The sequence below is a fragment of the Schistocerca piceifrons genome, chromosome 1 (genome assembly GCF_021461385.2).
Source record: "Schistocerca piceifrons isolate TAMUIC-IGC-003096 chromosome 1, iqSchPice1.1, whole genome shotgun sequence".
Taxonomy (NCBI): Eukaryota; Metazoa; Arthropoda; class Insecta; order Orthoptera; family Acrididae; genus Schistocerca; species Schistocerca piceifrons.
Genome location: NC_060138.1, coordinates 34096658 through 34112385, shown reverse-complemented (window position 1 = coordinate 34112385; position 15728 = coordinate 34096658). Strand labels below are relative to the sequence as shown.

General features: G+C 39.1%; 1 protein-coding gene across 1 annotated transcript in view; it reads right to left on the bottom strand.

The window, feature by feature from the left end:
* LOC124770973 (spore wall protein 2-like) overlaps nt 1–9614 on the bottom strand; it is a 137445-nt gene extending 127831 nt beyond the window's left edge. The window contains exons 1-2 of the mRNA XM_047249325.1: nt 9378–9614; nt 9035–9231 (exon numbers count right to left, since the gene is read on the bottom strand). Coding sequence (XP_047105281.1) covers nt 9035–9231; nt 9378–9614 — 434 coding nt within the window. The remainder of the gene's footprint in view (nt 1–9034; nt 9232–9377) is intronic.
* Between the last annotated feature and the right edge of the window lie 6114 nt (nt 9615–15728).

The following is a 15728-nucleotide window of genomic DNA, read 5'->3' as shown; positions in this document are numbered from 1 at the left end:
GAAATGCCTGCTCAAACTGAGCATAATCTTGCCAATTGTCAGGTGTTGTTGTGGCCCAAGGGATGTCTTCCTCCAGTATGAAACCTGTAAGGTAATGTATGTTCTGTTTGTCCGTAAATGACCTGGGCAGTACACATTGAAAATCCTTAATCTATACAACAGCATAAACACTTTTTCTCAGGAATGAATGTTTGAAACTGCCTATGTTTGATTAAGCCTTCATCCAGTAGGACAGACGATAATTATGGCGTTATCCGCATACCATACAACACATCGATAGGAGACATACCACTATGATTTAGCTCATGCCCACAAGGCACAAGGCTAGAGCTGCCGTCTGCTCTAGTTCTAATATGCGACAAACTATTTGCACATTGCTTGACGTTGGGTAATTCCTGTTGCATTTCTTGGACTTGTGACCTGTAATTCTCTCGCCACTGTGGGAAGTCTCTATCCGCTAAGACCTTTAATTGTTTACTTTCTCAGTTAAGGACCTTGGCTGGACTGCCTCCTTTTGGCAATCGCTCATTCACTGCCGAACTACGTGTGACAGTTCAGAATCTAAACGTCCATTTACAAACTTATCTTTGTTTGGATGCCACTCAGAATTACCTTTATCATAGCTGAGTAGCTGTGATTGTAATTGCAGTTTATCATTATCCTGTTGTTCACTAGTAAATTTTTCCACTTTAAGATTTAATTTACGCACAGTCTTACCATTACGTTTGATCTCTTCAGACAATCGTTTCATTTATCAGACAATCACTGATTACATCTTTCAGTGTAGTTTCTTCAGCATTCATTTCATTTTGTCAGAACAACATATCGTCGTTGCAGCGATAAATTTGTAACATCGGTTATCGGGGTATTACACTTTAATCTTAATTCTGATACGCCAGCCGATAAATCCACTATTTGTGTAGAAATATCATTACAAGACTCTTCATCCTTTTTAGAAATTTCGCCGATAATTTAGTGGACAATTGATCACATTTAGTTCATATGTCAGCAGAAAAATTGGTAGAAATCTCTCCAACATTTTATTACGTATTTTAGATGTCAGTTTAGTTATTATTTGAAAACATAATTGATCATATATTTCTTTTACCACATCCACTAAACTGGTCGTAGGTTGTGTTCCAAAAATGAACAGCATAGAGACAAAGTGATAACACTTTCTACAGGACTTGACATCATTTTGCACGACAATGCTAAAGCACATACAGTGAAAGCTGGTACTGATTTGTTTGACTAATGGTGCTGCTAAGTGCTATACCACCTACTGCACTCCCCTGACTTAAGCCCTCGTAAGTTCAACTCGATTTCTGAACTGAAGGAAACACTTCAAGGCATTCGCTTCAGAACTGCTACAAATTCGTCGGGCAACAGACCGCGCTGCTCGAACTGTCAACATAACTGGCACTGCTAAGAGTATCCTACGACTTCCACATCGCTGTCAACGGGTTATATACAAAGCTGGTGACCATTTTGAAGGTGAGTAAAACTTTGAAACACGCATCTATTTTGTACGAGCTGTAAACAAATACTTGCCACTACGAATGTTCCAACCCTCGTATCTATGACGTTTCGCTGCCATACGATAATTACAGTTCACAGTGGGCGTCTGTAGGTAGCTGGATTTTAATTATACACCACCTGTTATTTTTGTCTTCCATTCAATATTTCCAGTGTGAGTCAAAACCATACAATAACACAAAGAAAGTTTCTACAACTTATTATAGTCCTGCTCTGAGGGAACTATTGTAATATAATTAAATTACTTGAATACTTTTGAACTGATTATTAGTAACACGATTACTTCTTCTTTCATACATAGGGTTTTAATTTTTTTCTTCTTTGTCTCTGCGGTTGCCGATTTATTTACGTGGATTACACTCCGTGTTACAAGTTCGCTGAACTGACCATTAACATTGTTATTCACTTATTTTGCTTCGTACGACGAATTCGAACAAATATTCCGAAGATTGCAAACTCCAGCGTACGTGTCCGTCTACTTCTAAACAACTACTTTAATCCACTAAACATGTGTAATAATATTCGGAAATATAGGGGTTCTGTACCTACAAGAACAACAATTTCTGCGAAAAGATCACACAGCATGTGCCCCTTTTATTCAATGCAATGCATATTTTACAATGTGCCGTTGCTGTGACGGTACTTTCTTTTTTCATTCGATCTTTAAACTTCATTTTAAGTTGGTCTCGGTTAATGAACAGTAATTTATTTATTCTGCAATATACTCAAGTGAATAACTGTTTTAGTCGTGCATTTTAATTCTAACGATACACAATTTCTCATGACAGTGTTTCTCTATTTTTTTCTATACTGCTTGTTAATTACTGACACAATAACTGATACACACGTATATGCACTCCTGTTCTCACGATGTTAATTGAGTACACACTAAGAAGAATGTTACATTAACATGTGGCCAAGTGCAGTTCCATTGCTTATTGCTAAACTAAACTACTGTCCTGTTCTTTTCTGGTGCCATTATTTGTGTGTAGATAAATCATTATTTATGAATCCTGACGTATTAATAGGATCGGTTGATTTCATGAAACCATGGTTTTGGGAAATAGAACTGAAGTAATAAATGTGTACTGCGATATTTTATGCTTTCTACTTGTGTTCGTTTGCTTTAGTGCAGGAGGAACTTGTAGCTATATTGAGTGGTCAGATGAGAGAAAATAGTATTTCATGAAAGATACAAGGCTGATGAACTGGCTACTGCTGTAGCCCAGCTGCCTGTCAGTGGTAAGCAGAGCTCGGATAGCCCAGTGCAAGCCAGTGTTTGTGGCTGAGCTCACAGCGTGTTAGGTGGAGCTGGTGGATGAACCTGCTGACCACACAGTACATGTAAAACGAAGATTGAGAGATGAATCTATGTTAGAATTATTTAAATTAAGTGTACAATAGGAGTTAGGGGTCATTATGGTGGTGGAAGAACGTGATGAACTTGGCACAGAGCCTGTCATGGGCCTTGTTGAAGGGAAACTATTACAAGGCCAGCGAAAACTTTTTTTGAAAAACTGCTTTTTACTTTGATAGCTGCTCTTGATAAATTTTTATGAGCTGAATCCAAATATAGCCTTAGTTTTTTTGTATTACCTATAGTTTTCGAGCAATATACTTTTTATTATATAGTACAAAAATTCGAAGTTACATGGTAAATGGGGAAATTTGGTAAAGCTACCTTGCTGACCAAGGAACATGCGTATTACTTTTAGATCGCCTGTTATCATCCAACCATGAGCAGAATATCCTGTATTATTTAGCACTATTTCTAGGTTTTCATAGCTTTCTTTCATATGTATAGAATCTCCAACAGGTACAGATGCATACATGTTACCAATGTGTAATAAAATAGACTTTAAAGTAGTTTGAGATGAATACAGCCTTCAGTCCTCATTTTTGTATTCAATACCAAACTCATTCATTAAACCGGGAATGTCTGAGCAGTACTCTAATTCACATTGTTGTTAAAAAAAATTGGAAAATTGCTGCTCTCTCTATATATACATGTATATGCTGGTTCCAACTGCCAATAAGTTCTTTTCTTTTAATCAAGAGCCAAGCAATACAGCTTTTTCTTTCATTAAGCACAGATCCCTAACCAAATTGTTAAGCTCGGTCTGAGTGAACAATTTGGGCTGTAGATTTTCTGTATTACAATGGAATTCATCATCACCTGTTTCATCTAAATCAGATTGTTCATCAGAAAATACTTCTGTTGGAATAAAATTTAAATCATATGGTGGTTCAGGAACTGGCAAATCTGCACCATGCCCTACTTGTTGGATGGCATACAGAAGGTTAGGATAGCTTAATACCTTCTTATTTTTCGAATTATGACCAGTAATATCAACACTGCAAAAGTAGCAATCATCGGAATCATTTCTTTGCTCCCTCCACATCATGGGAACAGCAAATATAAAGGCTTTTTTCTCCTTTTTGTGCCATTTTCCCCGATCTTCAACACACAGATAACATACCTTGTACAGCACCCAAGATTTCTCTTCATCCCCAAGTTTATATCCAAAGAATGATAGATAAACCTTTCTCACAAAGTCTGTAATGTTTCTTCTGTGTTTTTTAATCAAAATTCACCATGAATATAACAACAACTGTCAGCAGAGCTTGTACAAGCGCAATTACATATTGCACTGAGCACATATACAGGAAACAGTAAAGTGAGGTTAGGTTGACAGCAAACAAAACACCATCTGTTAATATAAAAATAGAATCGGCCTTTTTTTCCTAGAAAATGTTTTTCGGCAGTGTTATCAACGTCATCTACATACATTACACCTCATTTTTAAATTATTTTAACTGTATAAAAGCTGTCAAATTCTTTAAAAAATCGCTTTGCTTTATAAATTTAACTGTAAAGGATGAAGAAATGGTAGGGGATACAGTTTTTTTGTCAGTATCTCCAGCCTTCTTCAATGTATACAACTGACTGGTTTCAGATAGATTATATAATAGTAAGACAGAGATTTACGAACCAGGTTTTAAATTGTAAGGCATTTCCAGGGGGCAGATGTGGACTGTGACCACAATCTATTGGTTATGAACTGTAGATTAAAACTGAAGAAACTGAAAAAAGGTGGGAATCTAAGGAGATGGGACCTGGATAAACTGACTAAACCACAGGTTGTACAAAGTTTCAGGGAGAGCATAAGGGAACAATTGACAAGAATGGGGGAAAGAAATACAGTAAAAGAAGAATGGGTAGCTTTGAGGGATGAAGTAGTGAAGGCAGCAGAGGATCAAGTAGGTAAAAAGACGAGGGCTAGTAGAAATCCTTGGATGACAGAAGAAATATTGAATTTAATTGATGAAAGGAGAAAATACAAAAATGCAGTAAATGAAGCAGGCAAAAAGGAATACAGACGTCTCAAAAATGATATCGACAGGAAGTGCAAAATGGCTAAGCAGGGATGGCTAGAGGACAAATGTAAGGATGTAGAGGCTTGTCTCACTAGGGGTAAGATAGATACTACCTACAGGAAAATTAAAGAGACCTTTGGAGAGAAGAGAACCACTTGTATGAATATCAAGAGCTCAAACGGAAACCCAGTTCTAAGCAAAGAAGGGAAGGCAGAAAGGTGAAAGGAGTATATAGAGGGTCTATAGCAGGGTGATGTACCTGAGGGCAATGTTATAGAAAGGGAAGAGGATGTAGATTAAGATGAAATGGGAGATACGATACTGCGTGAAGAGTTTGATAGAGCACTTGAAAGACCTAAGACGAAACAAGGCCACAGGAACAGACAACATTCCAGTAGAACTACGGACGGCCTTGGGAGAGCCAGTCCTGACAAAACTCGGTTGGTAGGACATGTTCTGAGGCATCAAGGGTTCATCAATATAGTATTGGAGGGCAGCGTGGAGGGTAAAAATCGTACAGGGAGACCAAGAGATGAATAAACTAAGCAGATTCAGAAGGATGCAGGTTCAAATGGCTAAAAGCACTATGGGACTTAACATCTAAGGTCATCAGTCCCCTAGACTCAGAACTACTTAAACCTAACTAACCTAAGGAAATCACACACATCCATGCCCGAGGCAGGATTCGAACCTGCGACCGTAGGAGCAGCGCGGTTCTTGACTGAAGCGCCTGGAAGGATGTAGGCTGCAGTACGTACTGCAAGATGAAGAAGCTTCCACAGGATAGAGTAGCACGGAGAGCTGCATCAAATCAGTCTCAGGACTGAAGACAACAACAACAACAACAACAACAACAGTTTCTTTAAGTATATTATTAAGATTTCCCACCCTAAAAGCATAAGAATAAGGTATTTTCAGCAAAAAAGGTTTTTCCATCCTTGGCCTGTGTTATTAAATAATGAGATAGCAAACTGAAGTTTAAAGAGAAGTTACTTCACACCTACAGTGGTTTTGTGAATGCTGCCCCAACAAAGGATATAAACAACAAAACATGAAATCTTTTTTCCTGAAATGTAGCACATACTTCTTTCTGTTACTGGATAACTATCTCTAATGACCTCAGTATCAATCAGAAGCTAAACAATAGTCTTAGAACAAACAGGAACATATAAAATTGATATAGTGTCAAGTCGAAATCTTACTTTGTGATAGTGTGAAGCTACCATATTTTCTGATGTTAAGGTATCTAGTGTAAAATGTCTAGTGTTTTACTTATGTGCCAGTTAAGTTTCTTTTTCTATCGAGACCATTCCACGTGTTCTCTTTTCAGTATATTTTCACGTTTCATAGATTATTTTTTCATGACTGAGGCATTAGCCTGTTGTATAGATAATTTCTTCTGTATGAGTGGTGATATAGCCAATGAGCTTGCCACATTGGATCTCGCAGATTAAAAAAAGTTAAAAAATGTCAGGCTTGGTTAGTACTTGGATGGATTACCTTCTGGATATTCCAGGTGCCATCGGATTTGAGAGATTTGCTGTTGCGCAGTATGACCATTATTATTATAGTGGAACATGTGATGAGCAATTTAATGTTCTTGAGGAGTACTATTGATGAGACAATTTATAGTGCTTTTCTTGATTATGGGGACGAGTGAGGCAGTGTGAAGTGCTCTTACACATGATGATTTAATTAGAGATGTGATTACCATGTCTCACATAGATACATAACACCTTCTTATTTTTGTTTTATTCATTAATGATGTAATTTTCTGCATGCACTGTGCAGTTTCTTGTTGGAGTGTCAGATCTGCATTTGATTAACGCCCATTTTCATCATATCATTGTTATGAATATTTTGATGTAGTGATATTGGGTTTATCAGAATAATGTGTGATATAATGAGATGATACTACTTAGGAATTTTCGTTTGTTTGTTGTGAGTCTGAAACTGTGACGTGTGATTGTAAGTGGATATTATCTATCTAGTGAGGTTCAGTACACACTGTGTATGATATAAAGGTGGATTTATGCCAGTTATGTTTAGCCTTTACTAGATATTTTACTTGATGATAGTTCCCTTGAATGAGTAACATTCGTCTTTGATAGAGAGCAATTCGTATGCAAGACAAGTGTGGGCACAACCTGATATGTTGTGGATATTTATATTTTGCGGACGTTTGTGATATGGCTTTATGATTCTACTGCGTTCCAAATGACGAGACGATTCTGTCCTAGTATACTGAAAAGTGAGTTATGATTTGCAATTGTTGTGTCCTGGTCTGTAAAGATGAGTATATGATGTGACAGATGTTTCGTTTGTTCGATATTTGAGCCAGAGTGGGTACACTGTGAGCATTAAAGTGAATATAATGTGTAGAGAGGTTACCATCTTACTGCTCAGCGGCTTGTACTGACCGTGTCTGTGATGACTGTAGAAAGTTCAAAGTCTTTCCTGCCAAGGCAGTGCATATTTTGTCTTTCATGCTATATGTTGTTTTCTACTCTTGTTCTGCACCGTGTCTGTGTTTGTAGATCTATTACTATCGATGGAATTGGTGTGAGAGTTATTTGAAGAACTTGGCCAGCTGAAAGAAAATATGTATGTCCATATGGTGTAAAAGAAAAATGATTCACTCGGGTTGCTTGAGACATATCTGATTGTGTCAAGGGAAGTAATAACTGTGATTAAGATCGCGATATGGATTCCGTTTCATTGATGCTTGATTACGTTTTATGATGGTTTCTCGAGACTGTCGTGGTGTTCAAGGCTGTAATGCCGCGATTTCGCTATGCAACAATGCAAGTAGCAGTTACGGTAACGTCCGAGATTAAGGCTAGTGGAACTTTTGATGCGGTACGTTTTTTCAGCTGCAATAAATCATGTTTGACGTCCAACTGCATAAAGTGATGAAACACCGTTAACGTTCACCCGCGTCAGCTAATGTTTCTGGTCTTCTTCTGTTGTCGCGTCCTGTTGTTAGTAACTGTGGCTCCGTGTCGCATCTGAACCTCTTTGTCAACTTTCCGCCTCCTTCTGAGGAACGCAGCTTCTGTCCACTAAAATATTCCAGTTGTTGTTCCTGCACTTTTCTTTTTCTTTTACGTGAAATAACTTCACGTGTGTTCCAAGAATTACAAATTCGTGCGATTTATAATTTTAAGTAATTCATTTCTCTCGTGCTATTAATAATTACCAATTGTGTGAAAATGTAATGCAGTGTGGAAACTGCAGCAGTTTTGTTCCCTGTTTCAATCGATGGGAGATTTCCTGTTGGTTTTGAGCGAAACTAGACACTGTAACTAGATACACTGCACAATAGAGTTGAACACGTCCATCTTCGCACCCCTTCGCTGTGCTATACTAGTATAATGCTAAACAAGGAAACACTTTGAAGAAGAATGGTCTCATCTGTTAAAATGCTGCAGACTCTTAATAGCTCTTAATCATAGCAACACATTTATAGAATTTAAGTGCAGAAGAGTCCCTGTTCACCAATAGTGCTGTAACAATATTTAGCAGGCTGTCCTTTTTTTCAGAACACTCCCCAGAAAGTTAACAGAATCACAGTACAAGTTGTAAAGAAAGACAAGGAGGCAATCAACATCTGCAAATCCAAGGAAACGACGCCGTAAAGTTGATGAGTGGGACTCTGGCTGCGGACCAGGCGACAGAAGTGGCGCAGCTCTGACGTTTCTGAGCTGCGGAGAGTCGAACCCAGGTGTATGGTTCAAATGACTTTGAGCGCTATGGGACTTAACATCTATGGTCATCAGTCCCCTAGAACTTAGACCTACTTAAACGTAACTAATCTAAGGACATCACACAACACCCAGTCATCACGAGGCAGAGAAAATCTCTGACCCCGCCGGGAATCGAACCCGGGAACCCGGGCGCGGGAAGCGAGAACGCCACCACACGACCACGAGCTGCGGACAACCCAGGAGTAGCCGACAGAGGACAGGAGCTGTCAGCGCCGCCTCCCTGGAAAGCGGTTGCGAGGCTACTGTCACCATTAACACCAGTGACGACTGCCACGACAGAAACAACATGTGTATCGCCACTAGCTGTTTCTGCTGACGTGTTAAGACTGCGGCAACTACATTCCAAGATATACTGCACAGTGCAGTCACCATTAAGACTATCTCGTGGGCAGAAAGAACCTCCTGGGACAGGTGGCACAGTGCGGAGTAGACTCTCCTCGCGGTAGCGGTCTGCAAGTGGTCGCCGCTGGCATCTCACTTGGGCTGTAGCTCTCAGACACTGGTTGACCTGGCGCGAGTACTCCTCACAAGAAGAACGAGCCCCACATACCTGCAAACAGATGTAGGTAGAATACCACTTGAGAACCATGATAACGTATACGTCCATTTCATCCCTTCCATCAGATATACTGACGTCACAGCAACTACACGTAGCGTGAGAGAGCCTGCGTACAGCACTTTGCAGCAGATCCTCACCGCCGTGCTGGAGAAATGGCGACACTGCGACTTACCACTGTCCCGGTAAGACAATAGAGTGAGTATTCTCAGGTACTTGTGGGTATTTCGAAACAGGTCTACGGCGACCACCGCCACCGTGTTGACGTGGGATGCCATCACATAGGCCACAGACCACACAAAGGTGATGGAATCATTTTTCATCGCGTTCATTGCTTGCATCCAGTTTATCATAATCGCTGCTAGTATCAGGCTCATGACGAGAACAGCCGCTGTGTACAGTGTACCAGCACGTGTCCTCCGTACCGTGGTGGCCGTGCGGTTCTAGGCGCTCCAGTCCGGAACCGCGCTGCTGCTACGGTCGCAGGTTCGAATCCTGCCTCGGGCATGGATGTGTGTGGTGTCCTTAGGTTAGTTAGGTTTAAGTAGTTCTAAGTTCTAGGGGACTGATGAGCACAGCAGTTGAGTCCCATAGTGCTCAGAGCCATTTGAACCATTTTGTCCTCCGTAGCTCACACCTCTCAGTGTCCACTGTGAACGGCGTCAGCCCGAAAACCCTGCAGATGGCGTGGTATCGTGATACAGATCTTAAGAAGTCCCTTCTATTCGCCATTTCAATATCGGATAGCACTACAGGACACCATCAGTACCTGTGATAAAAGAAAACATGTCCCCAGTTACACTAAGAAAGTTGCTTGCATTACATAGAGAACAAATCTTAAATTATCGACATAGAAATGATTAACAGACTAAACTCAGCTCAGAGATAGCACATTCATGACAAATGAGTTTTCCTTAACGCATGTTTTCAAAAACCATTACGGCAATAATGGAGTAACCACAGGGATGATCATTATTTTTCGACATGTCAAATAGGTAAACAAAACATAATCTTGCAGTCCAGTATAGTTATCGCTTCCCTACAAACCGCAAATAGTGAAAACTAAGACAATTCGAATCATTCATAAATTGTTGAGTATGAGGAGTAGGTAAGTTCTGTTTGTTTGACCGTATAAGTTCTTATGTTCTCTTAACAGAACGAATAAGACTGACTTCCCTGTAATATGTTTATTAATTACTACAAGTGCTACTATTGTTTCGTAAAAAACACCCATCAAGCACATTGCAAAATCTACAGTTATGAGTGTCTTTAGTGAGTCTTCGTTACACCACATACAGAGCCTGAAACATTTAAATAATTCTGAGTAAAGTAAGTAAGTAAATGAAAATAAATAAGACTGAAAAGAAGGAACGTCAAGAGGCAATATTTTATCATAACCGGGAACATTGTCGACGGAACACTAAATCAGTTCGAGATGGAAGTGGCGATTTCGACTTGAAGGAGTAGTGTCGGCAATCTTCAAGATAAGCCAAGAAAACCTAATTCATGTGGAAACATCGGAATTCATACTCCATTTCTCTCATATACATGTTTAGCAACTTATATTTGATCTGAAATTTTTTGCCAGTGTGCTTTGGCAGTGAAATGAGCTATTTTTGTTATGTTTTCTTGTTAGCGTAATGCTGTCCTTAATTTTGTTTCCATTTACGTGTAGCTTCTTAATACAAATTTTGTTGGCTAACATGGGATCGTAGCCATCGTTTTCTGCTAATACTTTGCTATTTGAGTTATATCTAGAAAGTTTATTTTATCGTGGTGTTCATGTTCGATTATAAATATATTATTGTGTGAAATCAAATACTGGAATAACAGCAATGTGGGACGAGTGTATTGCCGCTCACCGCATAAAGAAATCATTGAGTTGCAGACAGGCACAATGAAAAAACAGGCTAAATACTGAGCTTTAAGACAGTGCTTCTTCATAAAAAGAAAACAAACAGATATTCCCACAAGAAAAACTCACACAGACCTGGTCACTGCCGGTGGGCACTGGAGCCTGGCTCATGATAAGTCGGGCTCCAGCGTCCAGAAACAGTGGCCATTTTTATGAGAGTTGTGCTCGAGTGAATGTGTGTGTGTGTGTGTTTTCTATTTCCGAAGAGGAATATTGTTATACTGCTCAATACTTCAGCTGTCTTTTTGATTGAGCCTCTTAGTGACTCAGCGCCTCCTCATGTGATGAGTATCAATCTATTCTTTCCGTACTGATTATATTTTTGTATAATTTATTCCATTCTGAGGAACATCTCTATTTACATTTCTGATCGGTCTTGTAACAGTAGTGTGTCATCTACCTATTTGTAGAGGTAACGGATCATATTAATCCATTTAGGATAGCTATAAGGGAACTGGTTCTCAGTGTGGTGTAGTGAAATATTAGCGAGTATTCCAGCAAGCTGGTTTCCCATTACTAAACTGCATTCTAGTACATATATTTGGTTGCTGAACTTGGAATGGTTGTAGGAAAGTTATAGTTTTAGTAAAGTAATAAAATTCCCCCACAAATACTGCGTTCGACGTACGACGTGTGGGAACCTTATTTTCGGCAATTTCAATGGTCTCATTAACTATTGAGTTGGTGTACATGTTGATTTTATCTAACAAAACATGTTTTAAATCGGATGGGATATCGATGTCTGTAATTTGTTGTATCACTCCACTAGAACTATTCACTGTACACTGATTTCCATACGTACAGTCATGAGCACGTATACAAATTACCTTTGTTTTAGTCAGAATAAATAACTACTTTGCAGTTTATTACTGGATTGATAGGGATACTCTCATTATGAATTTTTGGCAGTGACTACAGTTTATTGGCAGATGGGTTCACCATGTTGCAATATGTTTCTTTCTCTTTTGTCAAGTAAAATTTTTAATTTGGACAGAAATCAAGTAGCTGGATGTCCTTTTGTACAAATCACGTTATTTTTGTTGGACACTCGATTCTTTTTATGCAGACTATTTTGAACATGCCTCCTACAGTATTCCATTCATCAGTTACTATTACACTGTTAGTGTTTATTTCACAGAAAGTACGAAGATTTTCCTATTGAGGAGATTATCAAATGATATCAAACGCTCAATTGAAATGTCCAAGCTGAGAATAAACATCAGAACACACACCAGAACACGAAGTTGTCATTCCATGGAATAATGCTATAAATTCACTCACTGGGGAGTCTACAAGTTAAAGAAGCATAGCCTTGAGATAACATGCATGGGAAAGGTACGAAGAAATGAAAGCAATATCCGTAGAAGATGTGAACGCCACTGACAGAAACCTATCTCCCTGTTCTCCCTCTTCTCCGCTCGTAGGAAGCACACCGCGACTGGTACACGCGGTGATCGGGGACCACAGCACAGCTACGACACCTGAGGATGGGCTCTTAACAGTCCGAAACTGGTCGTGTGAAAATAAAGTAATTTACAACTGAAGCGGTATTTTCAACCTCTGCTTTCTTTATTTAGTTTACATCTAAAGACACAAAAACATTCAGCTAGTGATATAAAACAATGCCTGGTAGTCCCAGCAACTGATGGAAAACGTACCAAACTAACTACTTTAATTAAAACACGAAGGTTCACACGCTTGACAAAACATCCTGTCATTGTTTCCAACGAAGAAACAGTGTTAAACAACAAAAAATAGTCGAAAATTTCTCCCATGTTGTTGTAAGTGTCTGTTGTTGCAATACATTCTTTTGTATGATATTATGTTAACAAAAATAATGTAATATGTTAAAAGAAAAGAAAAAATTCCTTGACGTCTATATTTATGTGCTGCTCCATGACTCTGCTGTCAATATCTTTATTCTTGGCTTGTGTGTAACTTCTGTGTATTTTCTTACAGTAAATGTGTTTTTTTCGTATCCAGGGTGTAATTACAAAGCTAATAAAATGTTTCTTGCCTTTAAATAATATTTTTCATCAGGTTATGGGCCCAGTACACGTATAAAGGCAAATAACACAGTTTAATTAAAACAATATTTGAAATGAGCGTATGTCTGTAAAGAAACATGACCGCTAGCGGCGATTATAAGGTCAGCATTGATAAGCTTGAAGGACCTGACGACTGGGCCAAATGGAAATGGCATATTTCTATGGTGCTACGTTCATATGGACTAGAAGATATTATCAACTCTATACGTTCACGTGTACCGGTAATAATATGGCAAAGAATTTAACAATAAGAATGTCAGTGAACTGCTTGCAGACAGGGGAATAGAGCTACTGATTCCTCCTCCTTACACTCCTGAACAAAATGGTGTGGCTGAACGGGAAAATAGGACCATTGTTGAAGCTGCCCGGTCAATGCTACATCCGAGTAAATTACCTAAAGGGTTGTGGGCAGAGGCATGTAACACAGCAGTCTACCTAATAAATCGTACTGGAAAATCTTCAGTTCAAAATAAAACCCCTTATGAACTATGGTTTAATCGACCAGTAGGACGACTTGATCATCTCAGAATTTTTGGTACAGGCTGCTATGTTCACATTAACAAACAATTCCGTTCCAAGTTTGATGATAAGGCAGTTTTTGGACGACTTGTTGGATATGTTAATGACAAAGATGGGTTCAGAGTTTGGATTCCATCTAAAAGAAAAGTGGTGTTGAGTCACGATGTAAAATTTAAGCCAGAAATTGTTTGTGATTTACATAGTGATCATGTTGAATTTGAAGTCCCTCGGGAAGAATTTAATGATCCGAATTCATCTAAAGATGACCAATGTAAATCTCCTAGGCTGTACACTTCTGGAGGAAGCCAAACTCAAGAAAAAATTGGTACTCTCGATTCTAGAGAAAGTCAAGAGTCGAGTGAATCTGAAGAAAATAAAGAATTAACAGAATTTCTAAAAGCAGAAGCTGCTGAATCTTCTAATGAAGAGAAACAGAAGAATAAAAGACAACGAAGAAAACCAACCTGGATGGAAAGTGGTGAATTTTATATGGCAACAGAAGTTGATGCACTTGGATACAAAGATTCAAACTGTTTTTCAGAAATATTGCAGTCAAACGAGAAGGAAGAATGGATGCAAGCTATTAGTGAAGAACTTCAATCACTTAAGGAAAACAATACCTGGGTGCTGGTTGACCGTCCGGAGAATGCCAAAGTATTGCAAAACCGCTGGGTTCTACGGCGAAAGGTCGCAGTCATTGGAGGTACTCGCTTTAAAGCCAGATTGGTTGCAAAAGGCTGTATTCAGAAAGCAGGAATTGATTATGACGACGCCTTTAGCCCTGTGTCACGTTATGACACCATACGAACTCTGTTGGCTGTAGCTGCTTCAAAGAAAATGCTGCTAGAGCAATTCGATGTAAAGACAGCTTTTTTGAATGGAATACTTGAAGATGAAGTATATATGGAACAACCAGAAGGTTTCGAAGATGGTGCAGGCCGAGTATGTTTCTTAAAAAAAGGTCTTTGTGGGTTGAAGCAAGCGCCACGTTGTTGGAACAAGCGTTTTGTTGAGTTCATGAAGAAAGCTGGTTTTTCAAACAGTGATGCAGACCCATGCCTATTTTATCGTAGACAAAATGGAAATAGCCTTTATGTGGCAATCTACGTTGATGATGGCCTGATTGTCGGCAGTAACAAGAAAGAAATTACTGTTTTTATGGATGTTTTACAACATGAATTCGAAATAACAACTGGCAGTCTTGACAATTTTCTTGGCATAAAAATAAAGCAATATGAAGATGGAGCAATAATGATAAGTCAAGAGAAATACACAGAAGAAATTCTGCAAAGATTTCGAATGGCAGAATGCAGTACAATCTCAACTCCTATTGGACGTGAGGACAATAATCAAAACGAAGAAGTTTCGTCATCTGTACCCTACCGTGAAGCAATTGGTTGTCTCATGTACCTTTCAACAGTAACTCGTCCAGACATCACTTTTGCAGTCAATAAAGCTGCTCGATCTATGGAGAAACCAACCACTGAAGACTGGAATAGAGTAAAGCGCATTTTCCGGTATTTGAAAGGGACCTTAAATTTTGGAATTGTATATAATAAAAAAGAAGAGTTAAAGATTTACGCTGATGCAGATTTCGCAGGTGATAACCGGACAAGGCGCTCAACAACTGGAATTCTTGCAAAGTACTCAGGTGGTGCAGTGTCATGGACAAGTCAGTTGCAGGAAGTAGTGGCCACATCCACAACCGAGGCGGAAATAATGGCAGCTAGTGAAGGAGCAAAAGAGTTAGTTTGGTTACGTCGTCTGCTATCAGAATTAGTGGAAATGTCGGGGCAGCCTCCAGTTCTTTACATTGACAATGCTAGTGCATTGAAGTTGGAAAAAAATCCAGAATATCATCGACGTTCTAAACATATAGAGGTCCGACATTTCTATGTTCGTGAAAGATATCTGAATGGTGAGATTTTCTTGGAACACATTGATGGACACAACCAGTTGGCAGATATTTTGACGAAACCTCTTGAACGAGTTCGATTTAATTTTCTATG